This window comes from Primulina eburnea, chromosome 2, assembly GCF_022965805.1.
Source record: "Primulina eburnea isolate SZY01 chromosome 2, ASM2296580v1, whole genome shotgun sequence".
NCBI classification, from domain to species: domain Eukaryota; kingdom Viridiplantae; phylum Streptophyta; class Magnoliopsida; order Lamiales; family Gesneriaceae; genus Primulina; species Primulina eburnea.
The window spans coordinates 8816413-8838898 of NC_133102.1; the positions used below are offsets into that span (position 1 = coordinate 8816413).

General features: G+C 38.5%; 3 protein-coding genes across 4 annotated transcripts; 1 reads left to right on the top strand and 2 right to left on the bottom strand.

Moving 5' to 3' along the window:
• Positions 1 to 9593: 9593 nt before the first annotated feature.
• Positions 9594 to 9962, bottom strand: LOC140824083 (uncharacterized). Its single transcript, XM_073185680.1, has one exon. It carries the CDS (start codon positions 9960 to 9962, stop codon positions 9594 to 9596), a length of 369 nt encoding a protein of 122 aa, XP_073041781.1.
• Positions 9963 to 14401: 4439 nt separating this feature from the next.
• On the top strand, positions 14402 to 16099 carry LOC140822929 (photosynthetic NDH subunit of subcomplex B 4, chloroplastic). Of its 2 annotated transcripts, XM_073183920.1 has the most exons (6): positions 14402 to 14640; positions 14741 to 14785; positions 15085 to 15244; positions 15528 to 15583; positions 15676 to 15747; positions 15882 to 16099. In XM_073183920.1, exons 1-6 carry the CDS (start codon positions 14554 to 14556, stop codon positions 16011 to 16013), a joined length of 552 nt encoding a protein of 183 aa, XP_073040021.1. In that variant the 5' UTR covers positions 14402 to 14553; the 3' UTR covers positions 16014 to 16099. The 2 variants fall into 2 exon arrangements, with proteins under 2 accessions (XP_073040021.1, XP_073040020.1); XM_073183919.1 differs by having other exon boundaries at positions 15528 to 15747.
• Positions 16100 to 21059: 4960 nt separating this feature from the next.
• Positions 21060 to 21902, bottom strand: LOC140824084 (uncharacterized). The gene has a single exon (XM_073185681.1). It carries the CDS (start codon positions 21900 to 21902, stop codon positions 21060 to 21062), a length of 843 nt encoding a protein of 280 aa, XP_073041782.1.
• Between the last annotated feature and the right edge of the window lie 584 nt (positions 21903 to 22486).

Sequence of the window (22486 nt, forward strand, 5' to 3'; positions counted from 1 at the left end):
TCTTGTCCAACAACTCTTGGAGTTGCTCTTTGAGTTCTTTTAACTCTGCTGGAGCCATTCGGTATGGTGCTTTTGAGATTGGTATAGCATTAGGCACTAGGTTAATCTCAAATTCCACTTCGCGATCGGGAAGTTCGCCAGGGAGTTCTTCAGGGAAGACATCTGGAAAATCTTGTACTACTGGAATCTCTTCAAGCGTGAGTGTGGTTTCTTTCTTTACCTCGCTTAGCATAGCTAGGTAAACTTCTTCTCCACTTTTCATGGCTGCCCAAGCTTGAGAAGCAGAAAGAAGAGTCTTTCGTTCTTTGGTCTTGCCATGAAATAAAAGTTTCTCTTGGTGTGGAGTTTGGATGGTTACCGTCTTTCAATGACAGTCTACTAAAGCATGATTCTTGGCTAACCAATCCATTCCAAGAATTACGTCGAATTCCACCATGTTTAGTTGAATAAGGTTTGCCTTGAAATTCTGATCTTCTATGAGAACACTAATATCCCGATATAGAGTGCGAGTTTCTAAAATTCGATTAGCAGGAGTTGCTACTCTATATGGTTCTTTTAAGTTATCAGGCTTAGCTCCTAGCTTCTTGGCAAATCTCTTAGACATGAATGAATGCGTAGCACCACAATCAAATAACACATAAGCAGATATATTATTGATTAGAATGGTACCGGCTACGACATCATTGGAGTTGTCCGCCTCTTCTTGAGTTATAGCATAGACTCGAGCATTTGGATTGTTCTCCTTAGGCTTATTTGGAGTTGCTCCGCCTGCTGGACCATTTCTCGGATATGGAAAAGGGCATTGAGCAATGCGATGACCCATCTTTCCACAACGGAAACAAGCTCCCGAATTCTTACGGCATTCACCCGTGTGAGTGAATCCACAATTTTGGCACTTGTCTCCCTCTTTGCTTGATGGGGAAGAAGTGGTTCTTTTGGCTGGATCACTGGTAAATTGGTTGCTTGAAAACCTAGGCCTTTTGAATTGTTGGCCCTGTTGGTACTGACTTGACTGAGGACGTTTGAGTTTGTTCTCGCCTTCACGCCTCTTAATATCATTCTCAGCCCTGATGGCTGCTCCCATCAATTCATCAAAACTGTTGGGCTCGATAACGGCAAGAGCAGACTGAATACGGCTGTTCAATCCCTTCTTGAAGCGATGCATCTTCAAAGCTTCGTCTCCCATGATGGTTGGGGAGTAAGTTTCCAATGAGTGGAACTTGGATGAGTACTCCACCACTGTCATATTTGGTTCTTGCACCAAGCTTTCGAATTCTGACAGCTTCTGCACTCGAACTAATGTCGGAAAGTACTGCCTCAGAAATGCTTCTCGGAACCTTTGCCAAGTGATAGGTCCCGCCTCTATCATAGCTGGTGAGACTCCTTCCCACCATTTGACAGCTTTATCCACAAGGAAAGGTGTAATCACCTCTACTCTGACCCTTTGGAGAACCTCAAGTAGTCGAAGATGGTTTTCCACCTCTTTCATCAAATTCTGTCCGACCTCTGGATCGGTGCTTCCATCGAAATTAGGGACTCTTGCTCTTCGGAGAGCCTCATAATGTTGCTTAGTCCCATTCTGAGCTGGAGGTGGTGGTGGTGGCTGGTTAGCATTAGGGTTCACTAACCCTTGTAACGTGGTTGCCACAATCGTGGCTATCGCCATTAAATCCACTTGGCTGAGGCCAACTGCTGGTGGCTGTTGTTGCTGTTGTTGTTGTTGTTCATTCTCATCGTTGCGGTTGTTGTTACGGTTGTTGTAACGAGGATTGCGGTTGTTTCTAACTGGGCGTCCGTCCATTTCCTACAATTAAGAAAGTTCTAAGGTTGATGACAGAATAGAGAATAAACAAAAGAATCACAATGATTGAGTAATTGCTCCAAAATTAAATATGAACCAATGGATAGGAATAATCTTTTATTGATTCATCAAGAAAGTGCAATTACAAATGAACTTTGAAAATGAAACAGAAATGTAAATGGGACAAGTGTCACATGACTACTAGTAATGTTCTAATCTATCACTTCTCCCAAATCTAAATCCATATGATCCTCTTCAACTTCCTCTTCTTCTTCTTCGGGATCCTCCTCGGGTTCATCTTCATGGTTGGCTATTACTGCTTCGAGATGTTCAATATGACCATGCAGAACTGCATTCTGGTCACTAAAAACTTCAACAGTATCTTGCAACTCTTGAATCTGAGCATCAGTCTGTGCACTATACTGATTATGTTGGTGCACGAGTTGGTGGTTCTGATCCTTGAGTATTTGGATCTTGTCAACTAGTGTATCACGTAGCTCGATGAATTCTGCCACAGTCTCTTGGGATATTTCAAACTCCTCTTGAGTCTTCCTATTCCTCTCTTCTGCTTCATACAGATAGTGAGCATAACGTTGAACATCACCCTCTAAGTGTTCTACTCGACGCTCTAACTCGTCCTTGTCCAGCTTTAGGCAGTAGTTATGCCTCTTTAGTTTCTCTAGCTTCCTCTCTAAGTTCTTAACGTAGCTACGTTGGTCAGCCATATCCTACAACCAAAACATGAGGGTAAAGGTTTCAGAATTGATATCAAGAATATGGATTAAGTTATAGACAAATACTGGAATGAATAGAATCAGTAAGCCTATAACATTCGATAGCAGAAAATAGTTCAAAAATTTTCGGTCTCAGAATGGCGTGAAAAATTTATTAAAAATCTTTCACATCAAGAATATGATTGGTACCAAGTTTGGTGCAAAAATACTAAGCCATTTGGAAATGAAAATTCCTCAAAGCTTCAAAATTTTGGAAAATTTTACGGAAATGATGATATCCCTATCTAAACGATGGATTTTGGGCTTCGTCGGTGGTGCTAGAACGATAATGGTAAATGATGTTATCCCTATCTAGGGTTAGGTTCTCCTCGTCAAGAGCTTTCCAACGCCTACTTTTAATGGTAAAAATTCCTCCTGGATCAAAAGTTATGGCCGTTTGGAGTTTGCGCGAAAAACACCTCAAGTTCTATGCCATTTTGCGAGGTCTACTGCATTTGCTTGTTGGAATACACTGTCTACTGCAATTCTGATGCTTCTGCAATCAGTCTGCTGCTTTTCCAGCATTGTCTGCTGCATTCCGAGTCTACTGACTCAGTCTTCTGCATTCAGACCTACTGGTTTCCTTCTACTGGTTCTGGGTTCGGCTACTGGTTTCCATCTACTGGTACTGGTTTCGTCTACTGGTTTTGGCCTACTGAATTTTTTTTTTTTTTTTTAAACTCGTTTCGGTAGTCTATTACAGTAGCTTATTTTCAGTAGTCTATTTCAGTAACCTTCTGAACTTATTCTCCGAAGTCTATAAGAACTTATTATTTCTAGTTCCTCCTCCCCAGGTTATGAAACCCGGTTCTGCTCTGATACCACTTCAATGTCACGCCCCGGGACGGGGGTTGGTTGACACCGGCGTTGTTCTCAAATTTACATTCGAAAACAACAAGCCTCAGAAGTACAGAATCTCGTAAACCAGTCTTTTATTCATAATACGAAATAAATCAATTGTCTGTTACCACTCGAATACTGATGTTTTACAGCGGAAATGTAAAACCAAATATTAAAGTATCTTAACAGATGCAGCGGAATAAAGTAAACATAAACTGAGAACAACAGTCTTCTTCACCAGCCCCAGAACTGGATCTGTTCCTCTTCTTCTAACATTTCTTCAGTACTCTTATCTGAGATGGGTTTGGTGGGTGAGTGATATGATTGTCACTCAGTAAGCAGGGGCGGGAATAACTCCCAGTTTTCGAAAATCATTTTAATACAGAACAGTATTTCAAGAATATACAGAAACTCTTACTTTCAGAACAGGAATCAGTATTCAGAAATCAGTAATCAGTATTCAGTAATCAGAAATCAGAAGTTTAACAAGTAAGCACTGAGCACATTCGTGAATTTCATGGCTAAACTGATATCAGTCCCCTATATGTTCTCTCCTCTAAGGGGTGATGCCAGTAATCAGTAATCAGAATTCAGTAATGTTCAGAATATATATTCCTACCATTAGTTCACTAAGTTTCAGTGCTTCAAAATCAGATATCAGAAATCGAAAATATACTTTGCTTTGAAACAGAAATCATCAAACGGGTTTTCAAGATATTTATACATAAGCCCACTTACAGTAACTTGCTTAAAGAATTTCGGTTGGGGTCCGGAAATCTGCTTGCCTTGCTACTGGATTTTACAGCTTCGAAAATGCACTCTCTTAGCTCTAATTTCAAGTGATAACTCAAGATTTTGGTAAATCAATTCAGTTGTTTGAGGGTTTATAGGTGAAATTCTGACTGTTGGCTTCCCATTTAATGGTCATAATCTGTCATTAACAACTTTTATTCTGTGATAAATGCTTCAGTTACAAGTCTAAGCTGAAACAGTAACTGTCTGCTGGAATTCGCTCTTCTGTTGCTGGATTCAGGTCTGCTGCTGGATTCGGGTCTGCTGGATTTTGTCTGCTGGAAAATACCATCTTCTGAAATATGAGTTGCTGCTGAAAATATGAGCTTCTGCTGAAATTGGCGCTGCTACTGCTGAAATTTCAGGTTCTCACAGTGAAAACCAAACTTCGACAAGTTAACTAATTAAACCTCAAAACAAACAATTTATAAGACTAAAACTGTAATTTTTTTTCATAATTAGTCAACACCCGTGTATCTCACTAGCTATATTTATAACTGCAGAGGCAGATTTAAGATTTCAATTCGATCTGAGGCTGCTTTTGACAAAAAAGTACAAGACAAAGATAAAATTCAACCGGTTAAAGATTTCAGTAAATAAATAATTTTGATATTTGGGACATTAAAATTTAATAAAAAAGAGAGAGGGTTTTAATTGATAGGACGACTCTAGATCATGAAAGATTTGAACTTAAGTATCAGAAATACAGAAAATTTTGAGATAAATAATTTTTTAAAAAGATTTGAGGGTCGTGACCAACGTTGACCCTACACTCAATCTTGCCCTATGTATACAAAAATCGTTGTGAAATTGTCTAACAAGTCAATTTTATGAGAAAAATCTCTGAATTAACTTGACCAACGAAAATTATTACTTTTTATGTCCGAAATATTATTTTTCACCGTAAAAATATCTATTTTTAGTTATGTATGAAAAAATATTGTGTAATATATATTGATTTGAGTGAAAAGTATTCGGCCCATTGAAAATATTATTTTTTTATGTTCAAAGTATTATTTTTCACTGCAAAATAATGATTTTTGATTTGTTATCTTATAAAAAAATATTGTATAATATATGATGACTTGAGTGAAAAAAATTAAATTTTATATCAAAAATATTACTTTTCATTGAAGATATGTATAAAATTGAACCGTCTAACAAATATAAATTTGTGAGATTCTTGTACATGAGACATGCTTATATAAAAGTGTGTGTTTATTATGCTTCAATTATTTGTGCATATCTTGTTTGATGCTTGGAAATGACTGACACCTCTTTGGAATAATAAAATTATAAACATATGTTGAAAAGTTTATGATAATAATTTATTATTATGAAATTAATATTAATATCTTGAGATATGAGAATTGAAATATATCTACCTCCCAAAAGCTTACAAAAAAGATATGGTCCCATATTGTTATATGCCTCTATCCATTGATAATCACAAACTTGACTCTGGTTTAGTTAATTAATCCCGGGACCAATATATATATATATATATATATATATATATATATTAAAAATAAGTTCTTTAAGACTTAGAAAAAATATTTAAATTTTGATTTTTAATAAGAAACTTTGTATTAATAATTTTTATTTTTTTCCCGGTATAGGCCAACTTGTGATACGATCAATCAATATGCGGTGATGAATATAATAAATCAATAATCAATTGATTGATTATAAAAGGTCTAATTAATATAATGTATAAAGTACAAGTTCATCATTAAATTTTTTTTTAAAAAAATTTTCCTTTTGACTTGAGTGGCAATTGTGTTGATATAGACTACAGTTATAAAGATTTCTTAGTTGATTAAGAGATTCTTTTTCAGTACCCACATTTATTTTTAAATTTTCATAATTTTATTTTATTTAGTTCTATGAAAAAATTTGAAAAAGGTTTTGAGGATATATATATTATTTATATATTTTGAGTCGAGAAAAAAAAATTATTACAATTGAGTTTCAAACCCGTAATTTCGTACCAAACTTATGACCATTTGCCAGCCATCGACAAAATAGAGGATATATTTGATAAAGAGTAGGTCTCATGTGAGACCGTCTCACGGATCTCAATCTGTGAGACGGATCAACCCTACCCATATTCACCATAAAAAATAATACCCTTAGCATAAAAAATAATACTTTTGCATGGATTACCCAAATATAGATCCGTCTCACAAAATATGACCCGTGAAACTGTTTCACACAAGTTTTTGTCTTTGATAAAATAGGAGAAAGACAAAATGTCAGTAATTCACGTATACTCGAATTGAATTATGCCAAGGAAAACAAACAATAATTGGTCGCCACATGTTCACAAATCTTAAAATATGCACAATTTAGAAGTTGCACCCCCACCACAAATTTATTTCTAGTTTTTTTGGAATTAGAATTTAGAATGGATTATATATGATATCGAGTTACTCGAGCTCGTCCTTGAAAAGCTCGAAAATGTTTGTAGAAAATTTTAGGGTTTAAATTTTGTATTTATATGAATAAAAAAAAAAAATTATATAGTTACTCGAGTAACCGGCAAAATCGAATGAAATCATGAAGAGTCGAGCTACTCGAATTCGATCAAATCAAGTTCGAGTCAAATTTTGATCGAGGAATCAAGCTAGTTATCATTTGCCCTTTCTCAGCCTACAACTCACAGCCTTCACCAACTGGAACACCTTGAGCTAATTTTCTTTAGTTTTCAGGTTGTCTACCGATACATAAGAAAAATAAATTGATTTGTGATAGTCCACTTTTGGCTTTACTTTTTTTTTTCTTTTTTGAAAGAGAATTAATCTGGTGGATTGTTTATTATCGGTATTATTTTATTTGGAAGAGTGTGTTTATTGAATGGAATCAATGGAGCATGGATGCGATGACTTGTCCTACTTCCAGTTTCTAAGACATCAAGAATTCATGGAGGCATTAATCAGGAAACAACATGTGAATTTCCCAAGTGTGGAGGAGAAGTCGGGATCCCAAATATCTTTGGGATCTCGAGTGCAAAGGCTCAACCATCTGTGAGCAGTTGGGATATCGGCCACCACTATCCTAAGGCTGAAAATCGAGTGAGTCGATCGACCCGTCAAGAACTGAAACCAGTTGAGCAAGGGCAACACGAGGCTTGGTAATTTGATGAATGTGGTGGCCTATACTCTTGTTTACTAACTTACTTTAGTAATGTGAACCTAGAACACCATCTGTGAGAACTGAAAATTTTCTTCAAACTTGTTAATTAATCATGTGTAGGGAGATTGAAGAGCTTAGGATCTTGAATTATGGTATTAAGTGAGAAATATATTGGAAATCCTTGTATTGAAGATTTTATTATTGAAAATCTTAATTATCAAGTCAACAATATTCATATTAAGGCACGCAATTTCGAAAATTTGGAAAGGAGTCTTGCAAGATTTGAGTATCATACAAGTTAAAAGAATTAAGGCATGATTTTTGCTAGGAATTTTCGAAAATCCAACCATATTACAGGCCAAATTTTTGTGATGGTTAGATACTTGATTAGTTGGAAGCAAATTATCCAAGATTGCTCAAAATCCTTCCCACCTATCAACCTAATTTTCGAACCAAGGGAGGACAAGGAAATCAAGGGATAAATCTCACCACTTAGGTAGCTGAATTTCGAAAATAAGCAAGGAAATTTGGAGTCAATATTGTAAGATTGAGGCAATTTTTAGCATGATTTAGATGTCATACTTAGTCCCATACTCCTCCTCTATAAATACCACATCAAAGCCTAGCATTCCCTACACAAGATTTTCGAAATTTCCCTTGCTGAAGTTCTCGAAATTCAGCAGCTCCCCTAGTCGAAGCTCTGCCCGAAAATCGTCTCGAAGTTAGCATAAAAATCGAGCCGAAATGCATTGTAAATGGGCTTGTTTGTAAAAATTAAAAATCTCGGTTCTGTGCATATGAAATTTTCAGTTTTTGGTTTAATATTCGGTCTCCGTCTCCCGTCTATACGTTTTTATGAAATTTTGGTACGTTTATGTGTTGACACTGTGAGGATTCCTTGAAAATGGGTGTAATTCCAACATATGGCCCTTCACAGTGGGATAGAACCGTTTTATGGCATCGCCCCCTTAGAGGAATAAAACTTAGAGATTGACGTCAGTAAACCGTTAAAGGTGAAAAATCACAGTGTTGTTATGATACGGATATGATGTTACAATTATGAAAAACATGTTGTTTTTATATGTTATTTTCGAAAATGTTGTAAAATTTTTATGTTGTGTTCGATATCCTCACTTGGTGAGTATTTCCCAAAATACTCACTCCTTACAACCTTTCCAAGAGAAATTCAAGGAGGAACTCGAGGAGGAGGAATCAGACCAGTTTTGGGGCTGGTGAATGTGAGACTTCAAAATTTTAGATTAAGTTGAAATTTTAATTTAGTTTTACGTTTCCGCAATAAAACTCTGTCGTTCTTGAGATTTCGTTATTGTAAAGACAATTGTTATTTCATTGAGATTATGATTTATAAACTGGTTTCGGTTTACACTATACTACGAGGCTAGTTGTTTTCAATTGTGTGATTGTTAAACGACGTCGGAGTCAATCCCGAGTTTTGGGACGTGACACCATCTAACCATCCAATTATATATATCACATTTTTCTTTTTACATTTTATTTTATCTTTTATAATTTCAATTTAATAAATTCATAAATTTCCTTTTTAAATTTTTTTAAAAATCACTATTCCAATTTCAAGTTGTAATAATTTTCATTCTAAAATTTATTTAAAAAATCACTCAATTCTCTAATATATCTATGAAACAGACATGCCAGTTTTAGTTATTTATTGTAGACTCTTCGTCCAGATTTCAGGAAAATTTTGATTTTTGATGGAATCATTAAGTTCGAAATATTAATACTGGATAATTTGCGCAAACAAACCTTTACAATTTTTTTCCCAAGAAAAAAAGACATCACTCTTACCTTATTTTTCACAAAAACCACGTCTTCCCACATGTTGGATCATGCCTTTTTTGGTTGTGAGGTCTAATTTTTTTATTTTTTTTGAAGTTTTTGTTCAGGGCTAGTTTTGCTACCGACCCTTGCATTACTTTGTGATAAGCTATAATTTGATATAGAAAACAAAGAAAACAATTTAAGAAGAGATGAGTGAACTTTTCTGAATAACCGATTCCCTTTCCTTAAAACAAGTACAATTATTTATAGACATCAGGAATTCTAAATGATAATAACTACCCACTAAACCACTAAGCCAATTATAAAAACTAATATAATTTGATCCTCAATTTTCACTATTCCAGTTGACCTATTCTTCAGCAAGCCACTACCATTACGTGTCTATTGCATGGTTTGTAATGTATGAAGATTGACACGTAACAATTCCCCCTTGCTTAAGCATCCTTGTCCTCAAGGATGAATTCAGGATACATCTTAGCAAAGCGTCGTGCATTTTCCCATGTAGCATCTTCAACTTGTGTCCCTTTCCATTTGACTAAAACTTCATATCGTGGTTGAAACTTTCCCTTTTGAATTACTCGCCGGTTTAAGATGACTTCTGGTTGAGGAAGAATAGTAGAATCATCGGCAACAGGAGGAAGTTGAGCAGAGGTCGGAACGATTGGCCCCAGATGTTTACGTAACAAACTTACATGGAACACATTGTGAATTTGAGAATCTGGAGGAAGAGCCAACTTATACGCTACTGCACCAACTTTTTGTATGATCTCATATGGTCCAAAGAAGCGTGGAGCAAGCTTCATATTACGTCGAAAGGCTACAGAAGTTTGGCGGTATGGTTGGAGCTTTAAATATACATAATCTCCGATATTGAAAGAAGCCTCTCGTCAATGCCGATCAGCTATACTTTTCATTCGATCTCTGGCTATCAAAAGATTATGGCGCAATTCTCGTAAAATGGAGTCACGGTCGCGCTAGAACTCATCAACCGCTTGAACACGAGCTGTACCTGGAATATAAGCTAGTGGAGTTGGAGGCGGAATACCGTAAACAGCTTCAAATGGAGTCATTTTGGTGGACGAATGGACTGACGTATTGTAACTGAACTCCGCCCATGGGATCCATTCTGCCCATTTCCGTGGTTGATTACTAACAAAACATTTCAAATATTGCTCCAAGATTCGATTCACTACCTCGGTTTGTCCATCGGATTGGGGATAATAACTTGAACTCATGCAAAGCTTGGTTCCTTGTAGCTGGAATAGTGCTTGCCAAAATGAACTAATGAAAACTTTGTCTCGATCGCTAACAATTGACGTTGGAACTCCATGGAGACGAACCACATTTGCAACAAAGGACTTGGCCACCGTGAGTGCTGTGAATGGGTGTTTCATGACTACAAAATGACCATATTTCGTCAATCGATCCACCACCACCATGATGAAGGTATACCCATTAGATGGGGGTAACCCTTCAATAAAATCCATTGAAATATCTGTCCAAGCGCGAACAGGTACTGGTAATGGTTGGAGTAGGCCAGCAGGTTTCATGCAATCGGTCTTGTTACGCTGACAAACATCGCATTGTTGCAAGAATTCCTTCACTGTTTGACGCATATTTGGCCAAATGAAGCTTTGCTTGATACGAGAAAGGGTTTTGTGGAACCCAAAGTGCCCTCCGATTGGAGACGAATGGCAATCAACAAGTATTTGTTGAATCAATGTGGATGTCGGGCACAATAAAATTTTATCTCCCTTGAACCATACACCATCTCGTAGGAGCAGATTACGATAGCATAAAGGAGAATTTTCTTTTCTCAGTTTCTCGTAGAAGGAGTTTTGTTCAATTTATTTTTGGAGTATTGGCCACCAATCTGCATGGGGTAGTGAGATAGACAAAAATTGAAATTCAACTACACGTGATAAAGAGTCCGCACCTTGATTTTCAACTCCTTTCTTGTATTCAATCTCATAATCGTAACCAAGGAGCTTTGGAAGCCATCGGGTCTGTGCCGGTGTCGTGATGCGTTGCTCCAAGAGATATTTGAGACTTTTTTGATCGGTGCGTACTGTAAACGGCTTCCCAAGGAGATATGGACGCCATTTCTTGATGGCCTTGACAATAGCCAGCATCTCTTTCTCATATGTAGACAACACCAAGGCTGAACCTTTTAACGCTTCACTGAAATATGCGATTGGACGGTTGTTTTGAGTGAGGACTGCCCCAATTCCAATCCCACTAGCATCACATTCAATTACAAATCTTTGAGAGAAATCAAGGAGGCATAGAACAGGCGGGGAGGTCAACAACTCTTTCAATTTTTTGAAGGCCATTTGTGCTGTCTCATTCCATTCGAAGCCATCCTTGGTTAAGAGCTTAGTCAAAGGAGCTGCTATACCTCCAAAATTGCGGATAAACTTTCGATAGTAACCTGCTAAACCCAAGAATCCTCGGACACCTTTTAAGGTTGTTGGGGTTGGCCACTCAATGGCAGCTTGTATTTTGGTTGGATCCACCGCCACTCCTTGTTCCGATATTTTGTGGCCCAAGTAATCAACCTGTGAAACACCAAACTCACACTTGGAATCTTTTGCAAACAAACTGTTAGTTGATAAGATTTGTAAAACGATTCTCAAATGTGCGGTATGATCGTCGCATGATTTCGAGTACACCAAAATATCATCAAAGAATACCAAAATAAACTTTCGAAGATAAGGACGAAAGAGATCATTCATTAAGCTTTGGAATGTGGCAGGCGCATTGGTGAGGCCAAACGGCATCACAACGAACTCATAATGCCCTTCATGTGTTCGAAAAGCCGTCTTTGGAATGTCTTCCTCTTTTACTCTAATTTGGTGATAGCCAGCACGTAAATCCAACTTGGAAAAGATTGTGGCTCCATGGAGTTCATCCAGAAGCTCGTCAATCACAGGTATTGGATATTTATCTTTGACAGTGATGTTATTCAATGCTCGATAATCTACACAAAATCTCCAGTTTCCATCAACCTTCTTCACCAACAACACAGGGGAAGAGAATGGACTGTTGCTAGGCCTTATCAGCCCTGATTGTAGTAGCTCTTGTACCATTCTTTCTATTTCAGTTTTTTGGTAGTAAGGGTATCGGTATGGTCGTACACTCACAGGGCCTTGGTTTGGTTGCAATGGAATGTGGTGATCGTGTAAACGCTTTGGAGGTAAGTGAGTGGGTGTTTTAAAGACGTGGGAAAATTCCTCTAAGAGGTGGCCGAGGCTAGGTGGGTATGGATTTTGGTTGCTATTTGTAGAAATAGAAATAATTTGGAATAAGAAACCAGTACCCTGTATGTTGTGGAATTCTTTCTTTGTCAAAGCCTCAATGTTAGCCTGCTTCAGTCCTTGGAAGGTGTGGGAGACTCCGTCGACACGGAAGGTCATTGTGAGCTTCCTATAATCAGTTTGGATAGGTCCAAGAGTTTCAAGCCATTGTACTCCCAAAACCAATTGGCACGCAGCGACAGGAAGAATATAATAATCTGTTGTGATGGAGTGACCCTGGATCATGATGGTTAGTGCTTGACACTGCCCAGAACATTCTATCTTCTCTCCATTAGCTACCATGACTTGAAACATTTTGGCACGGACCACCGGTAATCCATACTTAGTGACTATGGCTTGATCCAGGAAGTTGTGAGTGCTGCCACTATCAATTAACACCGTTATATCCCTGTTTTTCAGTTTTCCCATGACACGCAATGTTTGAGGATGCTTAGTTCCTGTGATGGCATGAAAAAAAATTTCAGGAATTTCCAATAGACCTTGTGGAGCTTCTGGAATGATATCGTCATCTCCCGAGCTTGAATGTATTGACTCTTCGATCATGAACAATTGTGGTCGCTCACATCGATGGCCTGAAATGAACTTCTCGTCACAATAGTAACATAGCCCCTTCTCCCTTCTCTCTCGTGCCTCTTGGTTGGTGATTCGACGGAAATTTGGAGGAGCAGAATTAACACGCAGGTGGGATGGAGGTCCTAGTATACCGGCTGTAGGATTTGCATTAACTTTTGGAGCCACTGTAGTTGGAGTGGGGCGGAATGGCTGGCTTGATTTCTTTTGTAACTGGTTTCGTTCCTCTATTAATCGAGCAACGCCAATGGCATCTGTTAGAGCTATTGGTTGTTTTATTTTCACGTCTAGGCGGATGTCATCACGAAGGCCTGCAATAAAACAACCGATGAGGAAATTCTCGGGTAGACCATCAACTTGGTGAGAAAGTTTTTCGAAGACTTCTTGGTAAGCTGCTACTGTTGTGGTTTGTTTCAGCCTACTTAGAGCTTCCGATGGGTCTTCGTAATCAGTTGGGCCAAAACGAAGAAGGACAGCTTTAGAGAATTCATTCCATGTCAATGGCCCGCGGAATTTCGTCAACCACCGATGCCATTGAAGAGCAATTCCTTCTAAATGAAAGGAAGCTAGTTGGACTTGTTCATCTGGTGCAATAGTTTTTATCTCAAAATACTGCTCAACTTTATAGATCCAACCTGTTGAATCTTCCCCATTGAATTTTGGGAATGACAACGAAAGATGTTGATGACGGTTTTCGTTGGAGGAGTTAGGGCGAGAGGTATGTTGTTGTAAGGTTTCATTTCTGCCAAAAGGATTGGTTTCAAGATGATTCGTGTTTGGGCTGTGCGAGAGTCGAAGAGACTGAAGCTCGGTTAACACCTTTTGCAAGGTCACGTGAACTTGGTCAAAGTTCGATTCATGTCGGGCTAAAATTTCATTGACTTCGTTGCGAAATTCTGCATTGCTTTTACCACGGGTGTCCATGATGGAGACGTCGTGTAACCTGGCTCTGATACCAATTGATAAGCTATAATTTGATATAGAAAACAAAGAAAACAATTTAAGAAGAGATGAGTGAACTTTTCTGAATAACCGATTCCCTTTCCTTAAAACAAGTACAATTATTTATAGACATCATGAATTCTAAATGATAATAACTACCCACTAAACCACTAAGCCAATTATAAAAACTAATATAATTTGATCCTCAATTTCCACTACTCCAGTTGACCTATTCTTCAGCAAGCCACTACCATTACGTGTCTATTGCATGGTTTGTAATGTATGAAGATTGACACGTAACACTTTGGTTCGATCCATAACAAAATCTTTTCTCAGATAATTTCTCCAAGTGAGGTTGTATCTGTTGTGTGTGTGTGTGTATATCCTTTACTCCATCCAAGGATAATGTTGTAAAAAACACGCAAGAAATTAGGACCAAATAAACAAAAAAATGTGCTAAAACAAAACAAGAGTGGACACAAATACTTGTCTTATCCAATCCACACCGAAAACAAAGAATCGCAATTCTATAGCCTTTCACCATTCCTCTCTTCAATCCTAGAACATGGCTTCATTCGCACTTCTCAAACCCTGCATCCATAATAATTCTCTGCAAATAGCGATACCACATTTACATCCATTTTCAAAATCCGTAAGGATATTATAACTTAACATGTTGTCCCATTTTTTTATATCATTTAATTCCTTTTATTTGAATTTGACGAATACATTCCGGCTGTTTCTTGATGCAGCTGAGGCAATGCTCGAGTTCGAGGTTCGGTAATGGCGGGGATCAGGTAACTAAAACCCCTTCAGTGGAGATTAGTATATACGTAGTAATTTGTTCTCATTTTTCTTGCTTGATTTATCTTGAAATAACAGCATGTGTCCACAGTCCCAAGTCTCCATCTGTCTAAATTTTTACATTCGAATATACTATAATTACAGAATAAAGTATACTTTCATCTTGTACATTTGAGCAATGAACGAAGGATGTGATGATAAATTGTTGGATAAGGACAAGTTGGGCAAATTTGTTGGATTGTCTAGTTAAGTGAAACCCCAGCATTTGGTAAATTTCTTGATTTTCTAATAGATTGGAGGTGGAAAAAGCAATAGGGTGCCAAGAATTAGAGTGAATGCTGTACCAGATTGGCCATTAATGGCAGTCATGGTTGAACACATGGAAGGACAAAGAGACCTCATCATACACAAATCAATTTGGCACCTCAGTGATCATACCATCAAGAATGTTTGTAAGTATATATTAACAAACAAATTAATTATATATTACATGCTAGTTACATGACATTATTGATCACATACGTACTAAAATCTTGATTTTTCATGAGAATGTGATGCATGTGGTTCATAAGTTAGTCGACGAAGCCTGCGATTCGGCTACTTTAAGCAAGTTAAGAATCGGGTCCTGATTTGAATTTTAGCATGGCGGATTCCGAGTGAATCTTGACTTCCAACAGAGGATCTCGGACTTTCCCAACTTCTTGTATTGTCACACGATCTCTCTTTCATATATAGATATGTTCTACATCATGTTCACATGTTGGGGATGTTGTTTCTATGGCGCCACAAAGGTATGTTATTTTTCTTTCCTCTTTTCTTATAAAGTTTGGCTGATATTTCTGTGTTTCATCAAGTCTAGTTCCCCCTCAAAATTGTGGTTTAGGATCCATATTATGATTCAGAAGCCTACAGGAAAGATGGAGGAGATGGTTCAGGACATTGGGTCTATGAGAAGGTACTAATACAATTTTTTAATAAAATTTTAAATTATAGAGTTACTATTTATTAATTGAGATATAATGTTTTATTAAAAAAGACAGTGAATCTGTAAAAATATTAAACAACATGGATTGAACGTGGATGTTGCAGCAAGAAGACGCGGAAGAAAAAGCGAGGGCGGAGCTGTGGCGTGAGGATTTGATCGAAGAGATCGAGCAGAAAGTTGGGGGCTTGAGAGAGTTGGAAGAAGCGGGCAAGAAAGAAGAGGAGCTCGTTAAATGATATATCCTTTATCATGTTGTAAAGTTCTGATTTATATTTACTTGACGATTCTTAAATTAAATTTAAATTATATATTATTTATCGAAGTATACTAGACCTAAGAGTGATTAGTTATAATCGAAAATTTGAATACCATATAAGTGATGTGTTTTCAAATTTTTGTTCGATACACTATTTTTTAATTTTCAGCTATTGTAAAAATATCGTTGCGCCATCGGAAAATATTGACATGATATTAAAAAATACTGATGTGACGAAAATTGCTGAATTATCAGATACAACTTAGCAATAAAAAAATAGTCGAAAATTAAACTATAATCAAACTTACAACTTAATGGACAAACTCAAAATTGGTCAAATTAATGAAACAAAGAAACTCGTTTTCCTTTGCTTCTACGGTTTATCTATATGCGTGGGCGGAGAATTTAGCAAAATTGTTCCAGAAAAAGGTAACAACTTGGGGTATAAACGAATCAAATTTGTAAAAAATTTAAAGTATCAATTCGAATCGAAATAGATATATTTGAGATAGAGCTCAATACGAAACTCAAAAAATGTAATTTATTGGTTCAAATTCGGTTTGAATTACCACTCAGGTTCGAGCTAAGCTCGAAAGATTCGAATATGTTCGCAAAATATTTAAACTATTGATCGAAAATATATACTCGAAAGGTTCGAAATCTATTAATTTAATACATATTTATATTATAATAATACAATATCAAGGATCGCGAGCAGCACACAAATTATCGTACAATATAATTTGAGCTTGAGTTCGGCTCGAAAAAAGTTCGAACATACTCGGTTCCATAAATTCAAATTCAAATCAAATATATATCTGGCCGACACCAAAAGTATGTGAACCGAACCACCTCGTTTCGTTTACACATTAAGTACCAACCTAATTAAATTAAATAGTATATATTTGCATACATGGAATTAGTGGGATTACCAGCTTAATAAAATGCTCCATGTTTATTGAATATTGGAGGAGCTGATTGACCAATTGTTCTATGTTAAAAATCTCAGTAAAACATTCTGGAAACCCAATGAATGATTCAACTAGGCTCTCAAATGATGGGCTAAAAGGCCAACTTTGGTGTTTTATGTCACGCTCCGAAACTTGGGATTAACACCGGCGTTGTTTAACAACCACACAATCGAAACAACAAGCCTTTGTAGCACAGTATAAACCAAACCAATTTATAATTCATAATTTAAACGTAACAACAACTGTCTTTACAATAACGAAATCCAAACGAAATAGTGATCAATGCAGAAGCGTCTTACAATTCATTAAATCATAAAATTTGAAATAACATCTATTACTAATCTTGTGGATCACCAGCCCCAAAACTGTTCAAACTCTTCATCCTCAACCTGTTTTTCGGACTTATCTGGGAGGGGATAGTAAGGGGATGAGTATTTTGGGAAATACTCAGTAAATAGGGGCGTTTTGAACACAACATAAAATTTTCCATCATTTTCGAAATTTACATATAATTTATACAGCATGCTTTTCATAATCGTAACATCATATTCACATCATAATAATACTGCGACTTTTCACCTTTAATGGTTTACTGACGCCAGTCCCTAAGTTTTAATCCTCTAAGGGGACGAGGCCATAAAACGGTTCTACCCCACCGTGAAAGGCCATATGTTGGATTCCACCCATTTAAAAGGAATCCTCACAGTGTCAACACATAAACGTACCAATTTCGTAAAAACGTATAGACGAGAGACGGAGCTCGACCGAATTTTTAAAACCAAAAACCGAAATTTCATATGGATAAAACCGAAATTTATGTTTAAAAACAAGCCCACTTACAGTTTTTGGATTGCTAAAGAAACGTGGATGCTTGGCTTCGGGAAATTTGGATCGTTTCTTGATCTTGCTCGGACGGCGCTTCGGATTCTATTTTTAGGCTAACTTTGGGACGATTTTTGGACAGGGTTTCGGCTATGTAGAAGCTACTGAATTTCGAGAATATGAAGCAAGGGATTTTCGAAAATTAGTGTAGGAATGCTAGGTGTTGATGGACTATTTATAGGGGAGATGGATGTGGCTAAGTATGGCATCTAAATCATTCTCAATATTGCCTCAAATCTCACAATATTTGCCTCCAATTCCCCTTGCTAAAATCGAAAATTCAGCTACCAAATTGGTGAGATTTATTCCTTGATCTCCTTGCCCTCCATTGATTCGAAATTTGTGTTGCTAGGTGGGGAGGATTTTTGAGCAATCTTTGATTATTCACTTCCAAGTAACCAAGAATCTACCTATCACAATAACTAGTCATATATTATAGGGAAATTTCGAAAATCTCTAGTAAGATTTAACCTTAATTCATCTACTTGTATGATATCCCAAATCTTGTAAAATTCCTCCCCAAAATTTCGAAATTAGGCTTGTACAAGTGCATGTAATAATATCTTGACATTAAAGATTTTTCATAAAATATTCTCCAATATACATCCCTTATTTTAACACAATAATCAAAAAAGAATATCCTCTACTCTTAAATTTCCTTACAATTGATTAATCATATGGGAAAAAAATCGGTTCTCACATCCCTCCCTCCTTATGAGAATTTTCGTCATCGAAACTTGAGTTGGCTTGGTCACCAAATAGGTAGGGATATTCCTTTCGCATCTTTTCTTCGACTTCCCAAGTTGATTTTCGCTCCGTGTGGTTGGACCACTGTACCTTGACGTAGGGAATGATACGTCATCTAAGAACTTGTTTCTTGGTGTCCACAATTCTAATAGGGACTTCTTCGTATTTCAGTTCTTCTCCCAAGTTCCCTTCGACCAAGAGCGGTTCTACCTCTAATACGTGACTCGGGTCTGGAATGTACCTACTCAGTTGGGACACATGGAACACGTTGTGGATCCTAGACATGTTTGGTGGCAGTGCCATCCTGCATGCTAGCGTGCCCACTTTTTCCAAGATTTTGAATGGTCCAACATAACGAGGGTTCAGTTTCCCGGCTTTACTAAATCGGACAACTCCTCTCATAGCGAGACTTTTAAATAAGCCTTCTCGCCCACATTGAACTCTACAGGCCTTCTTTTAAGATCTGCCCAGCTCTTTTGTTGGTCTTGAGCTCCAGTGGCTACTGAATTCAAGGGCGCACGCTCGCAGCATATTTTCTAAGGTCTGTATGGTTCTCTCCGTTTGCCCATCGGTTTGAGGATGATAGGCCGTACTTAGGGTCACTTTCGTTCTCATGGCCTCTTGAAAGCTCTTCTAAAAGCGCGAGACGAACCTCGGGTCTCTATCAGATAGGATGCTCATTGGCACTCCATGCAGTCTCACAATATTGTCTATGTATAGTGAAGCCAATTTGTCGAGATTGTAATTCATGCGGACGGGAAGGAAGTGTGCCGTCTTCGTGAGTCTGTCCACGGTCACCCATATACCGTCGTGGCTCTGCCTAGACTTTGGTAATCCTACCACAAAGTCCATGGAAATATGCTCCCATTTCCACTCGGGGATTTCCAGAGGTTGCAGTAATCCTCCAGGTCGCCGGTGTTCTGCTTTGACCTGCTGGCATACCTGACATCTAGAGACGAATTCAGCTACATCTCTTTTCATGCCATTCCACCAGAAACTATTTTTGAGGTCCCTGTACATTTTTGTACTTCCTGGATGGACTGAGAATTTCGACTTGTGCGCCTCTGCCATTATCTCTTGGCGAAGGATATCGCTGTCGGTCACACACAGTCTTCCTTTCATCCTTAAGTTTCCCTTGTCATCAATTTGATAATCCAGAGACTTCCCTTCTCTGACCTGCTCTTTCAGTTTTGTTAGTACCGGGTCTCGATCTTCGTTTAACTTGACGGTCTCCTGCAGACATGGCTGGGCCGAGAGGGAAGCTAGAGTTATCTTGCATGGGCCCTTCCGACTTAGCGCATCAGAATCTTTGTTTTCTTTACCCGGATAGTAACTTATGGTCAAGTCATAATCCTTCAGAAGTTCGATCCATCACCTTTGTCTCATATTAAGTTCCTTCTGGGTGAACAAGTACTTGAGGCTCTGATGGTCTGTGAAGATTTCACATTTAGCGCCATATAGGTAGTGCCTCCAAATCTTTAAGGCGAAGACAACCGCTGCTAGTTCCAGATCATGAGTAGGGTAGTTCTGCTCGTGCGGTTTTAATTGCCTTGATGCGTAGGCGATCACTCTTCCTCCCTGCATGAGTATGCATCCTAGGCCTTCCTTAGAGGCGTCACTTTAGATAGTGAAATCTTTATTCTCTGCGGGTAGGATCAACACTGTCGTGGATGCAAGTTTCTTTTTCAATGCGTGGAAACTCTTCTCACAATCCTCACTCCAGATGAATTTAGAATTTTTCTGGGTGAGTTTCGTCCGTGGCACGGCTATCGAGGAGAACCCTTCGACAAACTTCCGGTAGTAACTTGCTAATCCAAGAAAGCTTCTGATGTCGATGGCGTTCTTAGGTTTCGGCCACTCTATGATTGCCTCCACTTTCCTTGGATCCATTGACACTTCTTCTTTCCAGATCCGTGTCTTAGAAATGACACACTCCGTAGCCAGAATTCACACTTGCTAAACTTGGCATAGAGCTTATTCTCTCTTAAAGTTTGCAGAGCAAGGTTAAGGTGCTCTTCGTGGCTCGTCGCATCAGGGGAATAGACGAGGATTTCGTCGATGAATACCACTATGAACTGATCCAAGAATGGCTTGAATACTCTGTTCATCAGATCCATGAATGCTGCCGGTGCGTTGGTCAGACCAAAAAGTATCACTGTGAATTCATAATACCCATACCTGGTTCGAAAGGATGTCTTGGGGATATCTTCAGCCCTGACCTTCAACTGGTGGTAACCTGTTCTCAGATCCAGTTTAGAAAAGACGACGGCTCCTTTAAGCTGATCGAACAAATTGTCTATCCGAGATAAAGGGTACCTGTTCTTGATTGTGATCTTATTTATTTCTCTGTAGTCGATGCACAATCTCATACTCCCGTCTTTGTTCTTCACGAAGAGTACTGGAGCTCCCCACAGGGACACACTCGGTCAAATTTGCCTTTCATCTAGCAATTCTTGGAGTCGTTCTTTTAGCTCCTTAAGTTCGGCTGATGCCATTCTATAAGGTGCTTTAGAGATTGGTGCAACACCGGGAACCAGATTGATCTCGAACTCCACTTCGCGGTTCGGGACCGTCCGAGAGAGAACTTCTGGAAAAACATCTGGGAATTCTCTCATTATCGGGATGTCCTCCGGTTTCAGTTCGACTTCTTCTTTTATTTCACTGACCATTCCTATGTAAATGTCTTCTCCGGATTTCATGGCTTTCCAAGCTTGAGAGGCGGAAAGCAGCGATTTCCGTTCCTTGGATTTACCGTGAAATACGACTTCTTCCCGATCTGAGGTTATGAGATTGACTTTCTTTCCCTTACAATCTACTATCAGACCGTTTCTTGCTAACCAATCCATTGCTAAGATGATGTCGAAATCGACCATGATCAATTGTATCAAGTCGGCGCTAAAATTCTGGTCACCAATACTGATTTTACAATCTCTGTAAATTTTTTGAGTTTCAATGGCCCTACTTGTTGGTGTGGCTATTCGAAAGGGCTCATTTAGTTTCTCGGGCTTACATCCGAACTTCTTAGCAAATCTCTTAGACATAAAAGAATGTGTAGCACCACAGTCAAATAACACATAAGCAGGCACTTGCTGAATAAATATGGTACCTGACACGACATCGTTCGCGTCGTCTGCCTCCTCTTGCGTGATGGCAAACACCCTGGCATTCGGTCTGTTCTCTCGTGGCTTATTGGAATTCATCCCTGAGTTTGACCCGTCTCCTTTACCCGGTTCACTTGTCCTGTTGGTGGTGTCTGGACATTCTGCCATATAGTGTCCTGGTTTCCCGCATCCAAAGCAGACACCGGTCGCTCTACGACACTCTCCCAGGTGTCGTAAGTTGCAAGTTGGGCAAGACTTAATAGCTTGTGGCAGGCGTAGGCCCCTTAGACGGTCCACCGGACTGGTTATGCTTCTTGAAAGTCTGACTGCTATGCGAGGACTGACTATTCATAGGCCTTTTGTTCTTAAATTCATTCTCCCGGTGCTGGATATCAGTTTCAGCTCGGATAGCTGTGCCCATCAGGTCTGAAAAATCGCAGGTTGGTAGACTGCTAGAGCTGATTGGATCCTGCTGTTCAACCCTTTCTTAAAGTGGTGCAATTTCAGAACTTCGTCCGCCATGATTGCCGGAGCATAAGATCCTAGGGCATTGAACTGGGAGGTGTATTCCACAACTGACATGTCTGGAGCTTGACTGAAATTTTCAAACTCACTCTGTTTTTGCAGTCTGACATCGGCGGGATAATACTGTTTCGGAAAAAATTATCTAAAATGCTGCCAAGTGACTGGTCCTGCAGCTGTCATGCCTGGTGAGATTGCTTCCCACCACTTGCCTGCTCTATCCTCCAGGA

What these genes read in the sequence shown, in the direction of transcription:
- LOC140824083 (XM_073185680.1), bottom strand. Translation starts at nt 9,962, where the DNA reads ATGAAGCTTGCTCCACGCTTCTTTGGACCATATGAGATCATACAAAAA.
- LOC140822929 (XM_073183919.1), top strand. Translation starts at nt 14,554, where the DNA reads ATGGCTTCATTCGCACTTCTCAAACCCTGCATCCATAATAATTCTCTG. An exon ending in TACATCCATTTTCAAAATCC is followed by an intron (nt 14,641 to 14,740) that starts GTAAGGATATTA and finishes TTCTTGATGCAG; the next exon opens with CTGAGGCAATGCTCGAGTTC. An exon ending in TCATACCATCAAGAATGTTT is followed by an intron (nt 15,245 to 15,527) that starts GTAAGTATATAT and finishes TTTCATATATAG; the next exon opens with ATATGTTCTACATCATGTTC.
- LOC140824084 (XM_073185681.1), bottom strand. Translation starts at nt 21,902, where the DNA reads ATGGCAGAATGTCCAGACACCACCAACAGGACAAGTGAACCGGGTAAA.